General features: G+C 41.8%; 1 protein-coding gene across 3 annotated transcripts in view; it reads left to right on the top strand.

Moving 5' to 3' along the window:
* The window catches only part of gpc6a (glypican 6a), a 158,139-nt gene that overhangs the window by 106,212 nt on the left and 34,651 nt on the right, over positions 1-17,276 (top strand). For 2 of the 3 annotated variants that reach the window (XM_080292633.1, XM_026165750.2), the window contains exons 6-7: positions 1,520-1,663; positions 7,952-7,981. In XM_080292633.1, coding sequence (XP_080148759.1) covers positions 1,520-1,663; positions 7,952-7,981 — 174 coding nt within the window. The remainder of the gene's footprint in view (positions 1-1,519; positions 1,664-7,951; positions 7,982-17,276) is intronic. The other variant, XM_026165760.2, reaches the window with a different exon arrangement.

Raw genomic sequence — 17,276 nt, 5'->3', positions numbered from 1 at the left:
ATTGTATTCGCATATCTAAAATTTGGGACAGGACATATTAACGTTTTCGCTGCTAATTCTGTCTTTGTCCTCTTTAGACTTCATATTGTAAATTGGTCTTTGGCACATTTTAAATATGAAGTGGCACAATTAGGATATTATCACACAGTGGATGGTTTTTCACTGCCTTTCTTGTCAAAAGGCAGCTTTTTCACTTCATCATTGTTATTCTGATGGTTACGTGTGGCCCATCTCCATGCCAGAGTTACAAAAGTCACTGTGAATTAGCCGTCACATTGTCTCCCATATCAAACAGCTGTCAATGTCCAACTTAACCCCTTGTCAATGCGCTTGACGTCTCACTTCTCTGAGGCTGTGCTTGGCTGACAGATTGGTGTCAGATTATAATCTTTCACATTTTGACCATTTCCCTGAGTTGTCTTGTTCTTCGTTTACTGCTCCTCAAACCTGTTGAAAAACATTTTGCTTGTGCGATGTACAAGATATTGGAAGCGTAATCATGGTGAAGAATTGCTAAATATTAGAAAAAAGCAGTCTCTTGTCATGACAGCCATCTAATACATTAGGGTGCTCCATCACTACTGAGCCAGGGGCCAGTAAACGTGCCAGGGATGAATGCTAATGAGCTGTGCTGTTTGGAGGTGTCTTGTTTGGGCCTTTAAAGCAATCTGCTGTTCATATGAACCTCTATGAGCCACACACTGATTAATGCGAGATTCCAGTGGTGAATCTGCACTTCTCAAAGCATAAACAACTGAACTTTTGTTTGTTAAATTTAAGAACTTTCCTTTTAAAAAAGCCAATGTGTGTGCGGGTTTACATTGTTCCCGGGTAGTTACTTTCTCTGTATCGCTCAGCCATGTAACACTAAATATTACAAAATGCTACAATTCTGCATTTTCCTCTCCCAAAAGTTTTCCTATTTGCAGTTTAGAATAAAATTAGCCTATTACTTTTATCTCTTCTGTACGCTGACAGCTTCATTTCAGTTGTAGTTTGTGATAACGTGGATGCAAAACAAGGATGCGACACAGAATCCTGGTCAGATGTCAGATTTTCTTAATTTTATATCTCGCTAGGACGACTGAGTAACAACATATCAAGGGTTAATTCCTTTTCTCCCAACAATATCACACTTCATTTAAAAAGAGACTCATCACTGATAGACAGTATTGGTTCCAGGACGGCTCTCTACAGTTTGGCTGTCTCAAATCACAGAGCAGAAATGGTGCTGAGAGCAAATTGACAGAGGGAGAAATATCAGTGGTAGAGCAAAGTACAAGTTTTGTGGGATCAAAATGGATGTGTAATCTACAAAGTAACAGACTCAGCCCTGGCTCAGTGCAGTTTTGTGCATCCTCTGAATGCTGACAACTAAATTATTTATCACTGCAAAGTTCGCTGTCATTATTATGGGGAAATATTGCATTATTATTACAAAACTGGGCAGTTTATCCTCTTTTCCCTGGCGTCTGCCTTTTCTCTGCGGTAACTTTGTGTACCTCTCTTCTGTTTTTAGGTCTTTCAAGGGTGTGGCCAACCAAAGCCATCAGGAATAGGCAGGTCTGTGCGGGGCATCTCAGATGTGTTCAGTGGGCGTTTCAGGCCCTACACCCCTGAGGAGAGGCCAACCACTGCAGCTGGAACAAGCCTGGATAGACTGGTATGCACCGAGACTAGATAATTTCGCCAGTACTGTAAACCTGGATTGAAAAATGCAGTTATAAAAATTAAATGAAATAATAATTACCTTTGTGATATAAACAGCTCCAGAGATGACTGAAAGATGAAATAATTTATGTGGAAGAACTGATCCATTCCTAAAGCAAACCTCGAATACAAAGCCTTGACTTTAAAGCCTAACTCATGCGGTGCTAATGCATGATGATTTCCAGTAAAGAAGTCAGGATTCTGCCAACAAAGGATGCAGAACACGCTTCCTTTCTCACATTTTTCAAAAGCTCAACTGATTTCCACTGTACAGAAGTGGAGTGTTTTTGAAATTTTATTGGCAGAGGCAGACTCGGTGGTGGCATGCTGAGTTTAAGGTCGACTTACTGGGGCTCATGTCAAAAGGCCAGAAAAAATAGAGGCTTGTTCATATAGTCCATATAGCCCCCAGGTGCTGTGTGACTTCCACTGCTGCTGTACTCGGACTTAAAATATTTCTGTTCTTCCACTCACTGCTGATGGTTACAGAGAAAAATCACAACAGCACACGCTTTTTCAACACAAGCTGGACATGTTGTTTAATACATATTCCTCGTGAGCATGAGAGAAGGGTAAAGCCCAAGCCTTATCCCAAAATGTGCAAAATGTTCAAAATCAAATCAAATCAAATCACTTTTATTGTCACATCACATGTGCAGGCACACTGGCACAGCACATGCGAGTGAAATTCTTGTGTGCGAGCCCCACAAGCAACAGAGATGTGCAAACACAACAACACAAACGAGCAAAATACAAGAATGGCCAACCTGAAACTAATAAATATATGTACAATATATAATAGTGTATGCATTTCTGGATGTGTATACTAAATATTTTCCTACGTGTGTGTGTGTGTGTGTGTGTGTGTGTGTGTGTGTGTGTGTGTGTGTGTGTGTGTGTGTGTGTGTGTGTGTGTATATACACATTTTTACAAATTAAATAGTAAAAAAAAAAAAAATAATAATAATAATAATAATAATAATAATAATAATAATAATAATAATAAAATATATAAAATATACAGAGTTGAATATGTGCAAAACAAGTGGCATTTATATACAGTGTGGAGTGCATAATGTTGAAGTTCCAGTAGTGAAGCTGAGGTGTCTATGAAGTGTTCAGCAGTCTGATGGCCTGATGGAAAAAGCTGTCTCTCAGTCTGCTGGTACGGGACCGGATGCTGCAGAACCTCCTTCCTGATGGAAGCAGTCTGAACAGTTTATGGCTGGGGTGACTGGAGTCCTTGATGATCCTCCCCGCTTTCCTCAGGCAGCGCTTCCTGTAGATGTCTTGGAGGGAGGGAAGCTCACCTCCAATTATCTGTTCAGAGCACCGCACTACTCGCTGGAGAGCTTTGCAGTTGTAGGCGGTGCTGTTGCCATACCAGGTGGTGATGCATCCAGTGAGGATGCTCTCAATGGCACAGCGATAGAAGGTCCTGAGGATGCGGGGGCTCATGCCGAATCTTTTCAGTCTCCTGAGAAAGAAGAGGCGCTGCTGCGCCTTCTTCACTGTTTTGTTTGTGTGTACTGACCACGTAAGATCCTCAGCCAGATGTACTCCAAGGAACCGGAAGCTGCTCACTCTCTCCACAGCAGCGCCGTTGATGGTGATGGGGGTGTGTACTTCTCTGCACCTCCGGAAGTCCACTATCAACTCCTTTGTCTTTGCGACGTTGAGGGTGAGATGGTTGTCTTGACACCAGTGGGTCAGGGCGCTGACCTCCTCCCTGTAAGCCGTCTCATCACCGTTGGTGATAAGACCCACCACTGTAGTGTCGTCCGCAAACTTCACAATGATGTTGGAGCTGTTAGTGGCTGTGCAGTCGTAGGTGTAGAGTGAGTACAGGAGAGGGCTCAGTACACACCCCTGTGGAGCACCAGTGTTCAGTGTGATGGGGGATGAGGTGATGCTGCCCAGTCTGACCACTTGGCGTCTGTCAGACAGGAAGCTAAGGATCCAGCTGCAGAATGAGCTGCTCAGTCCTAGATCCTGCAGTTTCCTGTCCAGCTTCGAGGGAACGATGGTATTGAATGCTGAGCTGTAATCTACAAACAGCATCCTCACATACGTGTCTCTCTTCTCCAGGTGTGACAGGGCAGTGTGTAGTGTCAGGGCTATGGCATCATCAGTGGACCTGTTGTGGCGGTATGCAAACTGTAGAGGGTCCAGTGAGTCGGGTAGTGCAGAGCAGATGAAGTCCCTGACCAGCTTCTCGAAGCATTTGCTTACGATGGGGGTCAGGGCTACAGGTCGCCAGTCGTTCAATGAGGAGATGGTGGAGGATTTGGGTACAGGGACGATGGTGGCCATTTTGAAGCAGGCTGAGACTACAGACAGAGAGAGGGAAAGGTTGAAGATGTGCGTGAACACTCCAGCCAGCTGAGCCGCGCATGACCTGAGGACGCGGCCGGGAATCCCGTCCGGACCAGTAGCTTTGCGTGCATTCACCTTCCTGAAGCACTTCCGCACATCCTCCTCAGACACAGTGTGCGCACTGACGTCATCCGCGGTGCGCACACTGTCCGGTCTCATGGTGTTCGCTGTGTCGAATCTAGCGTAGAATACGTTTAGATCCTCACACAGAGAGGCCGTGGTCTGCGGTGTGCTGGTTTTCCCTCTAAAGTCTGTGATCGTGTTTAGTCCCTGCCACATACTCCGAGGGTTGTCAAACTGTTGCTCCACCCTGTCCCTGTACTCACGTTTGGCTGCTTTGATCGTCTTCCGGAGTTGGTAATGTGCGTGTTTGTAGTCCGATGTGTTCGCGGAGGCAAAGGCGGTGTTCCGTGCCGCCAGTGCCGCGCGAACATCTCCGTTAATCCAGGGTTTTTGATTTGGGAAGGATTTAACTGTTCTGGATGGGACGACATCTTCCACGCATTTCCTGATAAATCCACAGACTGAGTCTGTGTATTCATCAATGTCTCTGGCGGCCACGTGAAACATTTCCCAGTCCGCGTGATCAAAACAGTCCCGCAGCGCAGACTCCGATTGGTCCGTCCAACAGTGCACCGCCCTCCGGGTTGGAGCTTCCTGTTTCAGCTTCTGCCTGTAGGCGGGCAGGAGCAGGATGGAGCAGTGATCTGATTGGCCGAATGGGGCGCGGGGGAGGGCTTTGTACGCATCCCGGAAAGAGGTGTAGCAGTGGTCGAGTAGCCGGTTTCCACGTGTGTTGAAAAAGATGTGTTGATGGAGTTTTGGTGAGACTTTCTTCAGGTTTCCCTTATTAAAGTCTCCGGCTGTGATAAACGCTGCCTCTGGGTGTGCGGTTTCCTTGCTGCTGATCGCGCTGTACAGTTCCCTGAGTGCACGGTCAGTGTCGGCTTGTGGGGGAATGTAAACAGCCGTAATAATCACTGCTGTAAATTCCCTCGGTAGCCAGAATGGCCGGCACTTAATCATCAGGTACTCCAGGTCCGGTGAGCAGAAGGATTTGACCGGGTGCACGTTCGCATAATCACACCAGCTGTTGTTGATCATGAAACACACACCACCGCCTCTGCTTTTCCCAGTAAGATCCTGTGACCTGTCCGCGCGGTGCACAGAGAACCCCGGCAGTTGTGTTGCGGAGTCCGGTACTTTGTCCGATAGCCAGGTTTCTGTGAGGCAGATCACGCAGCAGTCCCGCATCTCTCGCTGGAATGAGATCCGTGCCCGAAGCTCGCACAGCTTGTTCTCCAGAGACTGCATATTAGCCAGTAATAAACTGGGTAACGGTGGTCTGTAAGTGCGCCGTCTCAGTCGAACCAGAACGCCAGATCTTCTCCCTCTGCGTCGGCGTTTGCGGCCTCCAGGGCCAGAGAACAAAGGCGTCTCAGGTGAGATGAATGGGGGGTCTGCAAACGGAGCGTCCGTGTTGCAAAACTTGAACTCCGGAAAGTTATAAGAAAGACCGTCTTTTATGTCCAGTAAGGTTTGTCGGTCGTACACAAGGAGACAAGTGCTGCTCGTGAAAAAATAAAGGAAAAGTAAAATTAAACACAGAAGAAAGCCGTTGCTTGGGGGAGCTCGCGACGAGGCTGCCATACTCGGCGCCATCTTGAACAACAGCGTACAAAAGATTCAACATCCACCCACCAAACATCAGAATGATGAAAAAATGCTAAGACATTAATTGAGGCTACAAAAAAGGTCTGCGGAGCCCCCTGATGCTACTGAGGCACATTGTGTAGGAGGCTGTCAACGTCAAGCTTCGCTATAGAGCTGCGCAGAAGCCCATAAGTTGATACGATGTTAAACCGGGCCTCACAGCCCACGACTCCTCATCTTTTCCCCTGTTGCTACAAAATATGTGCTGCTGTCATGTAGCAGCAAAAGCGATGCACCTGATATTAACTAAGCTGTGTGTGTTTCATGTCAAGCTGACTTATTCTTATGGATATGACACACTTGCATGAGTAGGCATGCCTAACATAAAGCACTGTGGCCATAAAGAGATAGACATGCTAAGGAACAATCCTCCTTCATGTTGTTTACACCAAATTCTGGCCCTGCCGTCTGAACGTCTCAGCAGAAATGGAGACTCATCAGACCAGGTGGCATTTTTCCAGTCTTCTGTGGCACCAGGTGTGGTTTTCTGCTGCTGTAGGTTTGATGTGTTGTGCATTCAGAGACACCTTTCTCCATACGTTGGCTGTAACGAGTATTTATTCGAGTTGCTGTTGCCTTCCTATCAACTTGAAGCAGTCTAGCCACTCTACTCTGACCTCTGGCATCAACAAGGCATAGAACTGCATCTTACTGGATATTTTCTCGTTTTTGACTGTTGTCTGTAAACTATAGAGATAGTTCTGGGGAGGGGGGGATCCCAGGAGATGAGCAGTTTCTGAAATACTCAGACTAGCCTGTCTGGCACCAGCAACCATGCCACGTTCAAAACACATTTCTTCCCAATTCTGATGCTCAGTTGGACTCATCTGTATATCCCTAAATGCATTGCATTGTTGCTTTGTGACCTTCTGATTAGATAGTTGTGTTATTCTTTAACACAAGTTGAAAAGGTGTACCTAATGAGTGGATATATTTTATTGTTTTTTACTCATAAAAGTCTGAAATTGTTACTATTCCTGCTGTTTAACACGAAATGGCCTTCTACCAAATCTTTAATGAATATGTTATGTTTCTCGACAGTTACTGCTTTAAGTAAATTCAGTTAAAAGACAATTGTGAAGTAATACTAACAGAATATCAGCTGAAGTGTGCACTCACACAGGCTAGAAAATAGCTCCTTATGCTGTGAATTTTTCCTCTCGCCAATCCATTTAGACGATGTTTTTTTTATGTAATCCTCACTCCAACAAGTAAATCCGTTTATTAAACACAGTATTGTCTTTTAAAATAAAAGGTACATTTTATAATCTTCAACTGTGCAAGTTGTTCCATGGGATTAAAATGGAAAAAAGGAAGGAGCAGAGACGTGATTACAGGCAGCAGAGAGTCTCCATAAGTAGTCTTTACTCCAAAAATAGCTGTAATTGTTAGGAATACCACAGTGACTGTATAAAAGATGTCCAGAACCTTTAAAGTGTTATTCTTGAACACTCCGTATCTTTACACTCAGGCCTCATTTGAAAATTAGAACCAAATCCACTTTTTTCTGATTCATAACATGCACATTAAAATGTGTGGGAAAAATCTAAAAGGCAAAAGTGCATTTAGAGAAAACCCACTGGTTTCACTATCTTTAATAATGTATGCTTACATGCACTCCAGCCTGCTGCTTGCAAAAGATTTGAAAAGTTGTTCCAAGAAGTGGGAACTGGGTAGCTCAGGAAAACATATCTAACCCGTTCTTCAATGTACTTGCATCTCACTGTGTAAATTTATTAGGTGTGTTATGTGTAATACTTACAGTACAAATACATGTGAAACACTGAAGTATTAAAAAGTTGGCGTACTTTGCTAAACTGATTGCATTGCATTGCTTGAAACAACCACTGTCATTAGACCACTTCAGCCTGCTTTCCCACATTAGGCTGCTGTTTGTATGCAGGTGGTGATCTGTGCATTGATCAGACTTGATAGCAGCTGATTTCACACTGGAAAATGTATTGTGAATAAAATGGTTTGAGGTACTCAATCTCATAGGCTGGTGAATAGAATATTTTAGCAGCACCATTTATCATTTAACTTTTTGCTTCACTAACTAGTCATTATTTTGGCCCTATTCTCTCTCTCAGTCTCTCTATTTCTCTGATGTCCAATTAAATCTCTTTCTTCTTCATTTCTCTGCTGCTCTCAGAGGGCTGTCTGGAGGACAATGCAACACAGTGTAAGCTTTCCATTCCTCCTCTTACATTCACAATGTCATGTGTCTCGTGGTGTTTTAATCAACCTGCCAATAGTGCTTCACTTTGCCACATTATTTAGAACTGATATTGATTGCTTGTTTGTGGCATGTCTGCTTTATTTTTACTTAGTATTTTTGTTTCTTGGTAACTTGGTAACTACACTGAAACTATGAACAGCTGAAACCAATATTTACAACTGTGTTTTTCTGCCTCACATTTGGTCTAACATGGGTTACATTGGCAGAAAGATGGTTCAGCTGTCAGAACTTGCCCTACAGCGTTGGATGGCTTTCTCTTTGGGTTTCCTATATTGTGTTTCTACTGCTGCTCTGCTTGATCTGAGGCTTTAAATTATTTGTTTGTATTGTAGGTTTTATTCACATTAACCCTGTTGCGACCCTTTTATGCATGAGTATTCCCCATTGTTTTTGCTTGTGTTGTGCATGACTTTTTGTATTCCTTGTATAGGTGTAGACAAGCTGAGCAAATTAATTGAGTCTATCATATATCATCCAGGAAAATCTGAAAGACTTAAAGAACTGCAAAATTGTTGATATACGCAGCTACAGCTACAGCTACTGTATAGTACTTAGTCTAGCTGCTGTAGCAAACAGTGACTCAGTCTGTTACATAAGTTCAAGTTTAATATTCTTTGTGTTTTTTTAGCACTTACATATAGAAGTTAAAAATGCATGTATTAGGTATGTCTTATAGCACCTTTTGGTAACAAAATTCTGGAAAGGTAACAATACTTGATTTTTTTTTTTTTCAGTACAGAAGGCAGCATTAGTGCCGCGTAGAGTTGTCAAAAAACTGATCCTTGGATACTAATTGATGCTAAATATTACTATTGGATCAGATACTCATTTGCAATATTAACAGTGCCATCTTCACAGAGCCCCTCATAACGCTAGCAGCTAAACACCTGAATAGAACAAGCTTGGCGAAGCTTAAAGGCTGACATTTCAGTCTTTATCAAGAATTTTGAGACAATGTTGAAGTATTTGAGTTATTTTGAATGCTTACCTGTCTCACACACACATTGCAGTTAGCCGATGGAAATATCACCCACATTATCCTTCCCCTCCTGTTATTGTTGAGGTGGCAGCTAGCGGCAATGGCTAATAATAACATAACAACATTAATCTTGGAGCTCGGCAGTAAATGTTATCAGTTCTACTGGTCTGTAATATTAATATTCACATAACGGGATAATGTAGTTATTTGTCTATAGAAAGTGATATATTTCCCTTAAAGTCCTGATTTACTAATAATGCAGATTGAAGGTGAGAGCAGTCTACCAGCATCTACACAGAAACAGTGTAAAGTTCCTTGATAACCTCATTTAATTAGCAATGAAATATAGTGCCAAGAACCACAGGAAATATGCATTCTTTAAAATATGTCTGTCAATTTTATCATTTTTTTTCCTCCATTGTGAAAAATGGTTTGGCGTAGCAAGTATTTTTCTGGGGATCGGTACTGAGTTTGAAATTCTAGTATCATGACAACCCTAGTGTGCACACTGTACTGCATGAAAGGCATTGATTGTAATGAATTAATTATTTATCCCTTGGCTGTCACAGGGTGACAGGCGGCGTGCACTCCCGACAGGTCTCTGTTCTATCGCAGGGCACAAAGAGACAGACCTGTGGCCAATTTAGAATCACTAATTAACTAACAAGCATGCCTTTGGACTGTAGGAGAAAACCAGAGTAATCAGAAAGAATATGTAAACTCTTTCTAAATAATTGTGATGGTAATGTCTTCCAAAAGTCTTCAAACTCTTGAAGTCTTCAAACATTCAGCATTTGAAGGTCTTTGTGCTTTCGATTGGAAGGTGAAATGTCTGAGTCCTTTTTTCGCTTCTCTCTCACACTCTGGATGTGATTACGGTCTGATTTGTAAAAGCAGCTGCTGATTACATAATCAGTGTCTGGGACTGACTTCAGCACACATTCAAGTCAAGGAATGGTCAAAAGGTGCAGTTTAGTGGCGCAGTCTTTCTTCAATTGTCTGTGGTATTTGAAGTAAAAGCTGTGAGCTTTACAAACTCAGACCAAAACACTAAAGAACTAAAATATTGACGTTAAGGCCCAAGGCATTATAAATGCTGAATTAGTGCTACGATATATATTGAGTACTCCACTATCTCATCTGCCTCACTCTGAATGATTTTAAGCTGAAAGCCTAACTCGGTGGTTCAGACTGTCAAAGTCCTAACAGCTGAGCACACATCTGTCCTGGCTTACATATACAAATACAGCTACTGGTAAAAACACTGCCTTTTTGAGCTGATGGCTAGCGTGTTCTTTTTTTTTTCTTTGAAGCTTAATTGGGGTTTAACTGAATCCTAATTTACTGACAATGCATGATATATATGAATGGTGTGGCCATAGCGTGCTTTCAGTGAAATATGTCTTCCTGTATGACTCATTCATTACTGGAACTGAATGAACTCTTTGTAATTCAAAGAAGGTCTCCTCTCACACTGAGCAAGGGCAGCTTCACCGTCTTGCTTATATATATTGGGTCCTCTGCCTGAGAGCTTGAGGGACCTTGGATGAGCTCAGATGTTGTTCCTGGGATCTGCTGGAGCCACTCGCCTAGCTTGGAGGTCACTTTACTGAGTGCTCCGAATACCACTAGGACCACTGTTCTTCTTGATGTTGCTGTCATTCATTATCGCTACATCTATCACTATGGCCGTCTTCCTCTGCTTGTCTACTACTATCTCCGGTTGGTTAGCCATCACCAGTTTGTCCGTCTGTATCTGGAAGTCTCACAGGATCCTGTAAACTATGCTGGCCACTTGGTTATGGCGTTCCATATATGCCCTGCCTGCTAGCATCTTGCACCATGCTGTTATGTGTTGGATTGTATCAGGGGCATCTTTACACAGCCTGCACCTGGGGTCTTGCCTGGTGTGATAGACCCCAGGACCACCGTGCAAGGGCCTGTCCTTCCATGACGGTTCCTCCTCTCGCTCCTCGTCTTTCTTGGGTTTCTGCTGCGTTAGGTATTCACTAAACACATGGTCAGTTGTCCCTATCTTCCTGATGTACTCGTGGATGTTCGTTGTCTAATCCTGGACTTTGGTACTGACACTCACTAGACCTCGGCTTCCTTCCGCTTAGCATACAGTCTCAGGGTGCTGGATTTGGTTGAAACCTTCATGCATTGTAAGGAGTTTCCTCTTCTTGATATCAGTGGCTTCTGTCTTCTTCTTTGGCAAGCGTATTATCCAAGCAGGATACCTGACCACCGGCAGAGTGAAGGTGTTGATAGCCTGGATGTTGTTCTTGCCATTCAGCCGACTCCTCTTCATTTAGTGTTGCACTAAAGCCTTTTGTTCAGTATACACAGCAGTATTTGAGCATATCATCAACCATGTGTTCCATGTTCAGATTTAAGAGGATGCTGATGGTGTGTTCCTTGCATTTGTAGTATTTTTATTCTGTTTTTATTTTGACACATGTCTGATAGCATAGTTCTGACAGAAATTACTTTGTTCTCTGTCTGCTTAGCATTGCTGACCCGGCATTAATGTCGGTGCCTCCATTCAACAAAAAAAAAAAAATAGAAAACAATGATGGATGTTAGATGATTCAGTTGTTGATTTATTCGACTAAATTCTAACTATTTTGAGTCTCCCTAATGGGTTGTTTATTGTTGTGCACTGTTGAAATGGGGATGCAGTTGAAAAGAAAGTAAATCAGTCATTAGCAGTGGCCAGGCCTTTCTCCATGCTCCATTTCACATTCTTTTAGCAGAGTGCCAGGGCCAGGAAACGATCTGGCAAATGGCATTTTTCTCAGGAAGGAAAAAGTGTTAAATAAATGATCACTGTTTTATTTCTTAATCAATCATGGTAATCCAGTGCTGAAAGGCATCAACCTATATGTACTTTATTGTGCAACTGTTACATAGCCACAGTATACTGAAAGAATGGAGGGATTTATAGAGATTTAGCTGAACACACTGTCAATTTGAATGCATGAAAAGAGTCGATCTGAGCATCCCTCAGCTTCTGAATGGCAGCCGGCATCACTATTCCCACATGAAAGTTTCTTTCTGCCAGAATAATCAGTCATATAGAAATCACTCCGCCCAGTGCAATTGTAGACACAACTGCCAATTATGACCGATGGTAGCAGAGCCAAATTGGGTAAATCCATGAGTCATGCCATAAAATGGATCGAGTTACAGCCCTAATGAAATTCTGGCATGTAATGCAGATCTGTTCTCTACAGTTTTTCTCTTTAATAGCCTGTGCAGATCAGCAGGCAAAAAAGAACAAGTGTTAAGACCAGTTAATCTCACTGGCATGCTAATTCGGAAAACTGGGCATGCTGAGCTAATGTTTTAGAAGCAGTAACAACCAAAGGGCTTGAGTGCTTTTGGGGTTTCTAAACTCTATTTTAGATTATGCTGACAAAAATCTGGGGAAAAGAATCTCAGCAGTGTCTTGACTCAGTTTCTTTTTTTAAATAGAACAGAAAGCGCTATAGTTTAGCCACTTAAGAGCGTGTGATTCTTTCTATACGTGTGTTTAAAGGGAGACATTATGTATCCATGTCTGTAGTCTGTAGGGTGATATCTTGAGTTAATTTGAGTTCACTTAATGCATTTTTTCACACAGATGGTCACACATGTTATTAACTCAAAGGATCTGAGAGATAAAAAGTAAAATTCACTGATAATTCATCTCTATTTTGTACATGGGGTGAAACCACACAAGTGCAGAAGATTTTCTGTCTTAGTGGGTCTGTTTTCACGTACAGAACACACTCCTCAGTTTAAATTAAACTAAAGGCTGAGATGGAAAACTTTTAGCCAGTCCAGCACCTCACCAGGCCTATTTTAAATCTTCATATAATACTTATTATTAACAAAGAATTTACAATAATGGGATGGTATGAACTGGTTGTCTCAGGACTACCCTCTATGGCTATGTAGAGGGCAATGAATTTAACTGTCCAGAGGTAATTCTGTCTGTCAAAAGTGATGAAAATCTGACAGTGACTGATGTGTAATCAGCCATGCTCGCTCAACAGAAACCTGTCTCACAAAATGAATTAGAATTAATGAACATGGACAGACACAACAGATCAATGTGGCCACCTTCTAACTCCTTTCTGTTTAAAGTCAGCTTCATTACTTTGTTTTCCATTGCACCAGTTCCTTTGCTTCAACACGCTTAATTTGGTATAGCTTTCTCTTTCATTTCATGTATCCTTTTAGTTTTATGTCTTGCTTCGTTCTTATGCTAAGCCCAATTGAGCAATTGCCGAAGGATGTCTGCATTCTTCACAATAAGCAGTCTTTTTTTCCAATACTTTTTCACTTTGCCAACTTAGCAGAGCGCACACTAAATGATGCATCACTGATCGTGTATTAAGCGGTGAAATATTTTCTTCCACTGTGGTGGTTTTGCGCTTTTTAATGTTCCCATTTTCACAGAAACACACAAATGAGTAAAAATATATTTCACTATAATATTGAAAGAAGGACTAGCTCGCAGGACTCTCTGTCAGTGCGCTTGTTCTGCCGCCGAAGGAGGAAAGAACGAAGCTAGACACCTATTGTGGTGGACAGCTGGTTGGGAAATGTGCACAGTATGGTGCGTGCTGCAGGGAGATACTCCAGTAAATTACAAAACCATGGTGATGTTTTGTTGTTTGCTGGTTTCCAGCTACTCTGCCTGGGTTATTTGCAAGCTCTTCTGGGCTTTCTCTGCTCTCTATTCTCGGAGCTCCTTACAAATCTTTCACTGCAGTGCAAGAGCACCGTATGATTTTCTACTGACAAAACCAGCAGAGTTTAAAATTCTTTGACATAGATGGCGTGAAATCTTCTGTCAGATTTCAAGTTTCACCCAAGAACTAGAATGAGATCAGTGACACTCTTTCAAATCCAGACATGAGACATATGTGGACTTTGTTTCAGAGTTCATAAATCTGTCTGAGACAAGCAAAAATTGGTGAAATGTGTGACATTTTCAAAAATATAGTTCTTACAAGAAATGCAAAATGAAAAAACAAACAACAACAGCTGTGCTTAGTTAACAGGCTGCTTCTACTTCTGGTATTCCTGATTTTTAAAGCAGGGATAACACTATATTAGGTTTCCCACAATTCAACAATGAATGAATGAATGATCTAGATAGAAAGATAGATGTAAGATAGATAGATAGTGTTAGGTATTTTAGTACCATGGGAGCATTTACTGGATATTGTTTTATAGTGACATCATGCAGGAAAACTCTGTCATTCAATAAGGCCCCTTTGTTTCAGTGTTTTTCTCTTTGACCCAAGAATTGATGTGTGAGAATCACAGGCTGGTACAAGGTTGAAATACCACAGAGATCACTCCCTCAGCTACATTAGTTTCTTAATCTTTTAGACGCCTGTTGAAGGCCAAATGGTTTGTTTCAGATTTCACTAATGTAAGAACTCTTCGTTTTGTGCCTTGAAAATATGTCGCTGAGATAATCACAATTGTAGCTGAACTAATAAACTACACAAAGGATGCTTCTTCACCCAAGGGCAGGAAGACGCTGCCTTATCTTGGTCTGTACTGGTTTAAACTGATAATCTGCTGTCTCATGAATTTTACCCTCTATATAAACTGTTGTACTTGTGAATAAAGTTGAGTCACTTTGGGAAGACAATCTAAAGCAGTCTCTGTTTTCTTGTTCTCCCAAGCTGCTCCCGAGCTGCTCGTACTAACACGCTGAATGGCATACTTGAATATTACTTGAGAATATATTTGACTGTGTTACAGACTAAGGGACATTCTCTGCTGATAGGTGAAGGTACATTCTCTGCTGATAGACGTCCACGCCTCGGAGGAAGCCGATCCACGGAGTAGGCCCTGGAAACAGTTTCCTTCAGATAGATAGATAAAGAGAGAGAGAGAGAGAGAGAGAGAGAGAGAGAGAGAGAGAGATCCAGACCCTTTTAACCAATTTTATTGTTAATCATCCAAATGGCATAATGGCAAACCACCAACAAGCTTCTTCTGATTCTTTCCTTTGTTTACCCATCAGTGTGCATGGCTTTAAAATCCAGGCCTCCTTTCCATCACCACTGTGGTTTTGTTTTCTATATTGCTCGTGTGCTGTTATATCAAATGCTTCAATACATTTGATGCTGTATTTTTCATGGTTGAACACATTTTGCTGCTGGCACAAAGTTTATAGCTGACAACAATGTTCTTTGCATTTTTTACTGGAGGGAAATCACAATAAAACCTGTTGTCTCCTTCTCTGCCTCTTTGTCATGCTGTATCCTTCATCAAGCTCACCTCCCATGTGTGCATGCCATCACAAGATTGCATTCCTTGGACAAAAACAAATGTCAGTCTGGCATGCTAGTGTTATTTGGATTAGTTAATGTGATATAAAAACACACAATAATTGATAATACGTGATACTGATGAGACATTGTCCAACTCTTGATATCTCTCCCTTGCATATGATCTAAATGGATATGGACAAACCAGCTTATTCAGCATGCTGCTACATATACATAAAGTATACTGTACACTTTCAGTCTGCTGATTAATTAACTAGTCACTATACTCTGTCGTTTAACAGTGATGGAAAATTTCCTTGTAATCTAACATCTGTCCTCCCATTATTCATGGCCAGTGCCGTCAAAGAAGCGAAATGTCCATGAGGTAAACAGTGATCTATCATACATCATTTATTCACTATCTCGCCACAGTAATGAAGAAAGCTCAACCTTTCTTGTTTTCATCTTCAGTTTCAGTGTAAATGAGAATTTCCCATCTCGAGCTAAATTTGGGCCCAGACTGCTCAGCTAAACCTGGCTGCTTTACCCTCTGAGCAGTTTGTGTGTATATGCCGCCAGAAAGGTGCAGCATTTATTGGAATCTGCCTCGGCTCTAGCATCTCTTCTCATCATCAGGCTGTTTAGCCCACTACTGTTTCCCTTGACATTGTGTGGTTATCACTCCTGCCTAAAGGTAGAAGGTGTTTACCTTGATTTAGCACTGCAGAGCCTTGTGAGCTTAACTCATCTACACAGGCTGGCAGGCAAACTGAAATAAACCAGTGTGGCCAAGAAAATCCTATTTAGAGCATTATTCAAAGAACTGAATCACAAAATGCAGGGCCATTGTGTTTGAAGTAAGCTAACCCAATTGCTGTGAGCATAACAAGGAAGTGACCATTTGTGTTGGTTCTCTTTGGAGATTTCCCGACTTTTTCAAAGCCCATCTTTGCTATGCTTTATATAATTTAAATCCCCCGGTGCAGACGGGTTCAAGCCACAATACCATTAGCCGGTTCCTGGTGGTGTCCATGTGACCTAGAAACTCCAGGACTTTAAGTGATCCTGCAGGATATCTTTGCATATTTATCAAGGTTACATAACACATTTTTGGTGAAGATTGGTCAATGCACACATTCTTTCCAGCAGTATCTGTTCTTTTTATGTGATGCTTTTTATTGGTGATTGAAGTTTACTCTAAGATGATTCAAATTTTCTTTGCTGAATGTGTTCATAGTGTTTAAGTACTGATACAATGATATTTGTTAATAACTGGTCAGTTAAAGCTAGATGGTGGCTTTTTGTGGGTGTGTGTTAAATCTCGCTCTAAATTTGTGCCCCACTGCAAACAGGCTGTTTTATGTACTTGTAGTTGTTAAAGTATGACATTACAATAGCTTTTTAGGCTAGTATACAGCTCTCTTTTGCTTCCAGTGATCCAGACTTGGTGTGGTTTTAAACAACAGTTGCCCAAACTTTCTGAAGGTCTTTCAAAGTTTTTCTTTGGACATGGCCTGCTTTTTTATTCATTTTCAGTCCAGTCCTTGTACCTGACCGTTTTTAGAGGAAGTTTTTCTTTTTCTTTGTGAAGCTACTCAATACTCACTTATGAGTCATGAAACATATAAAAGTTATCTAACTCAAGGGTGAACCAGTTTTGCATCTACACATAGCAGAAAATTTCCAAAGACTCAGTTTTAAATTGTAACTTTAGGCACATAGGGTTTTTTTTAATCTTGAAAAAATGCAACATTTAAATATAGCACAGTATGACAGGCATAAACTAGTCCCTAAGCCTCTAAGTGCTATTAGGTAAACTCGTGGAATATCTCGGCATGGTGTGTAGTGGTTCTCCAGGTCTCTCCAGAGCAGGGACCTCAACATCATTGAAGCAGTGTGGGATCATCTTGCTAGAGAACAGAACAAAAAGGCAGCCAACATCCAAATAAGTCCTTCAAGAAGCCTGGAGAACTATTCC

This window comes from Astatotilapia calliptera, chromosome 1 (genome assembly GCF_964374335.1).
Source record: "Astatotilapia calliptera chromosome 1, fAstCal68.1, whole genome shotgun sequence".
NCBI classification, from domain to species: domain Eukaryota; kingdom Metazoa; phylum Chordata; class Actinopteri; order Cichliformes; family Cichlidae; genus Astatotilapia; species Astatotilapia calliptera.
This window is presented reverse-complemented; position numbering and strand designations above follow the sequence as displayed.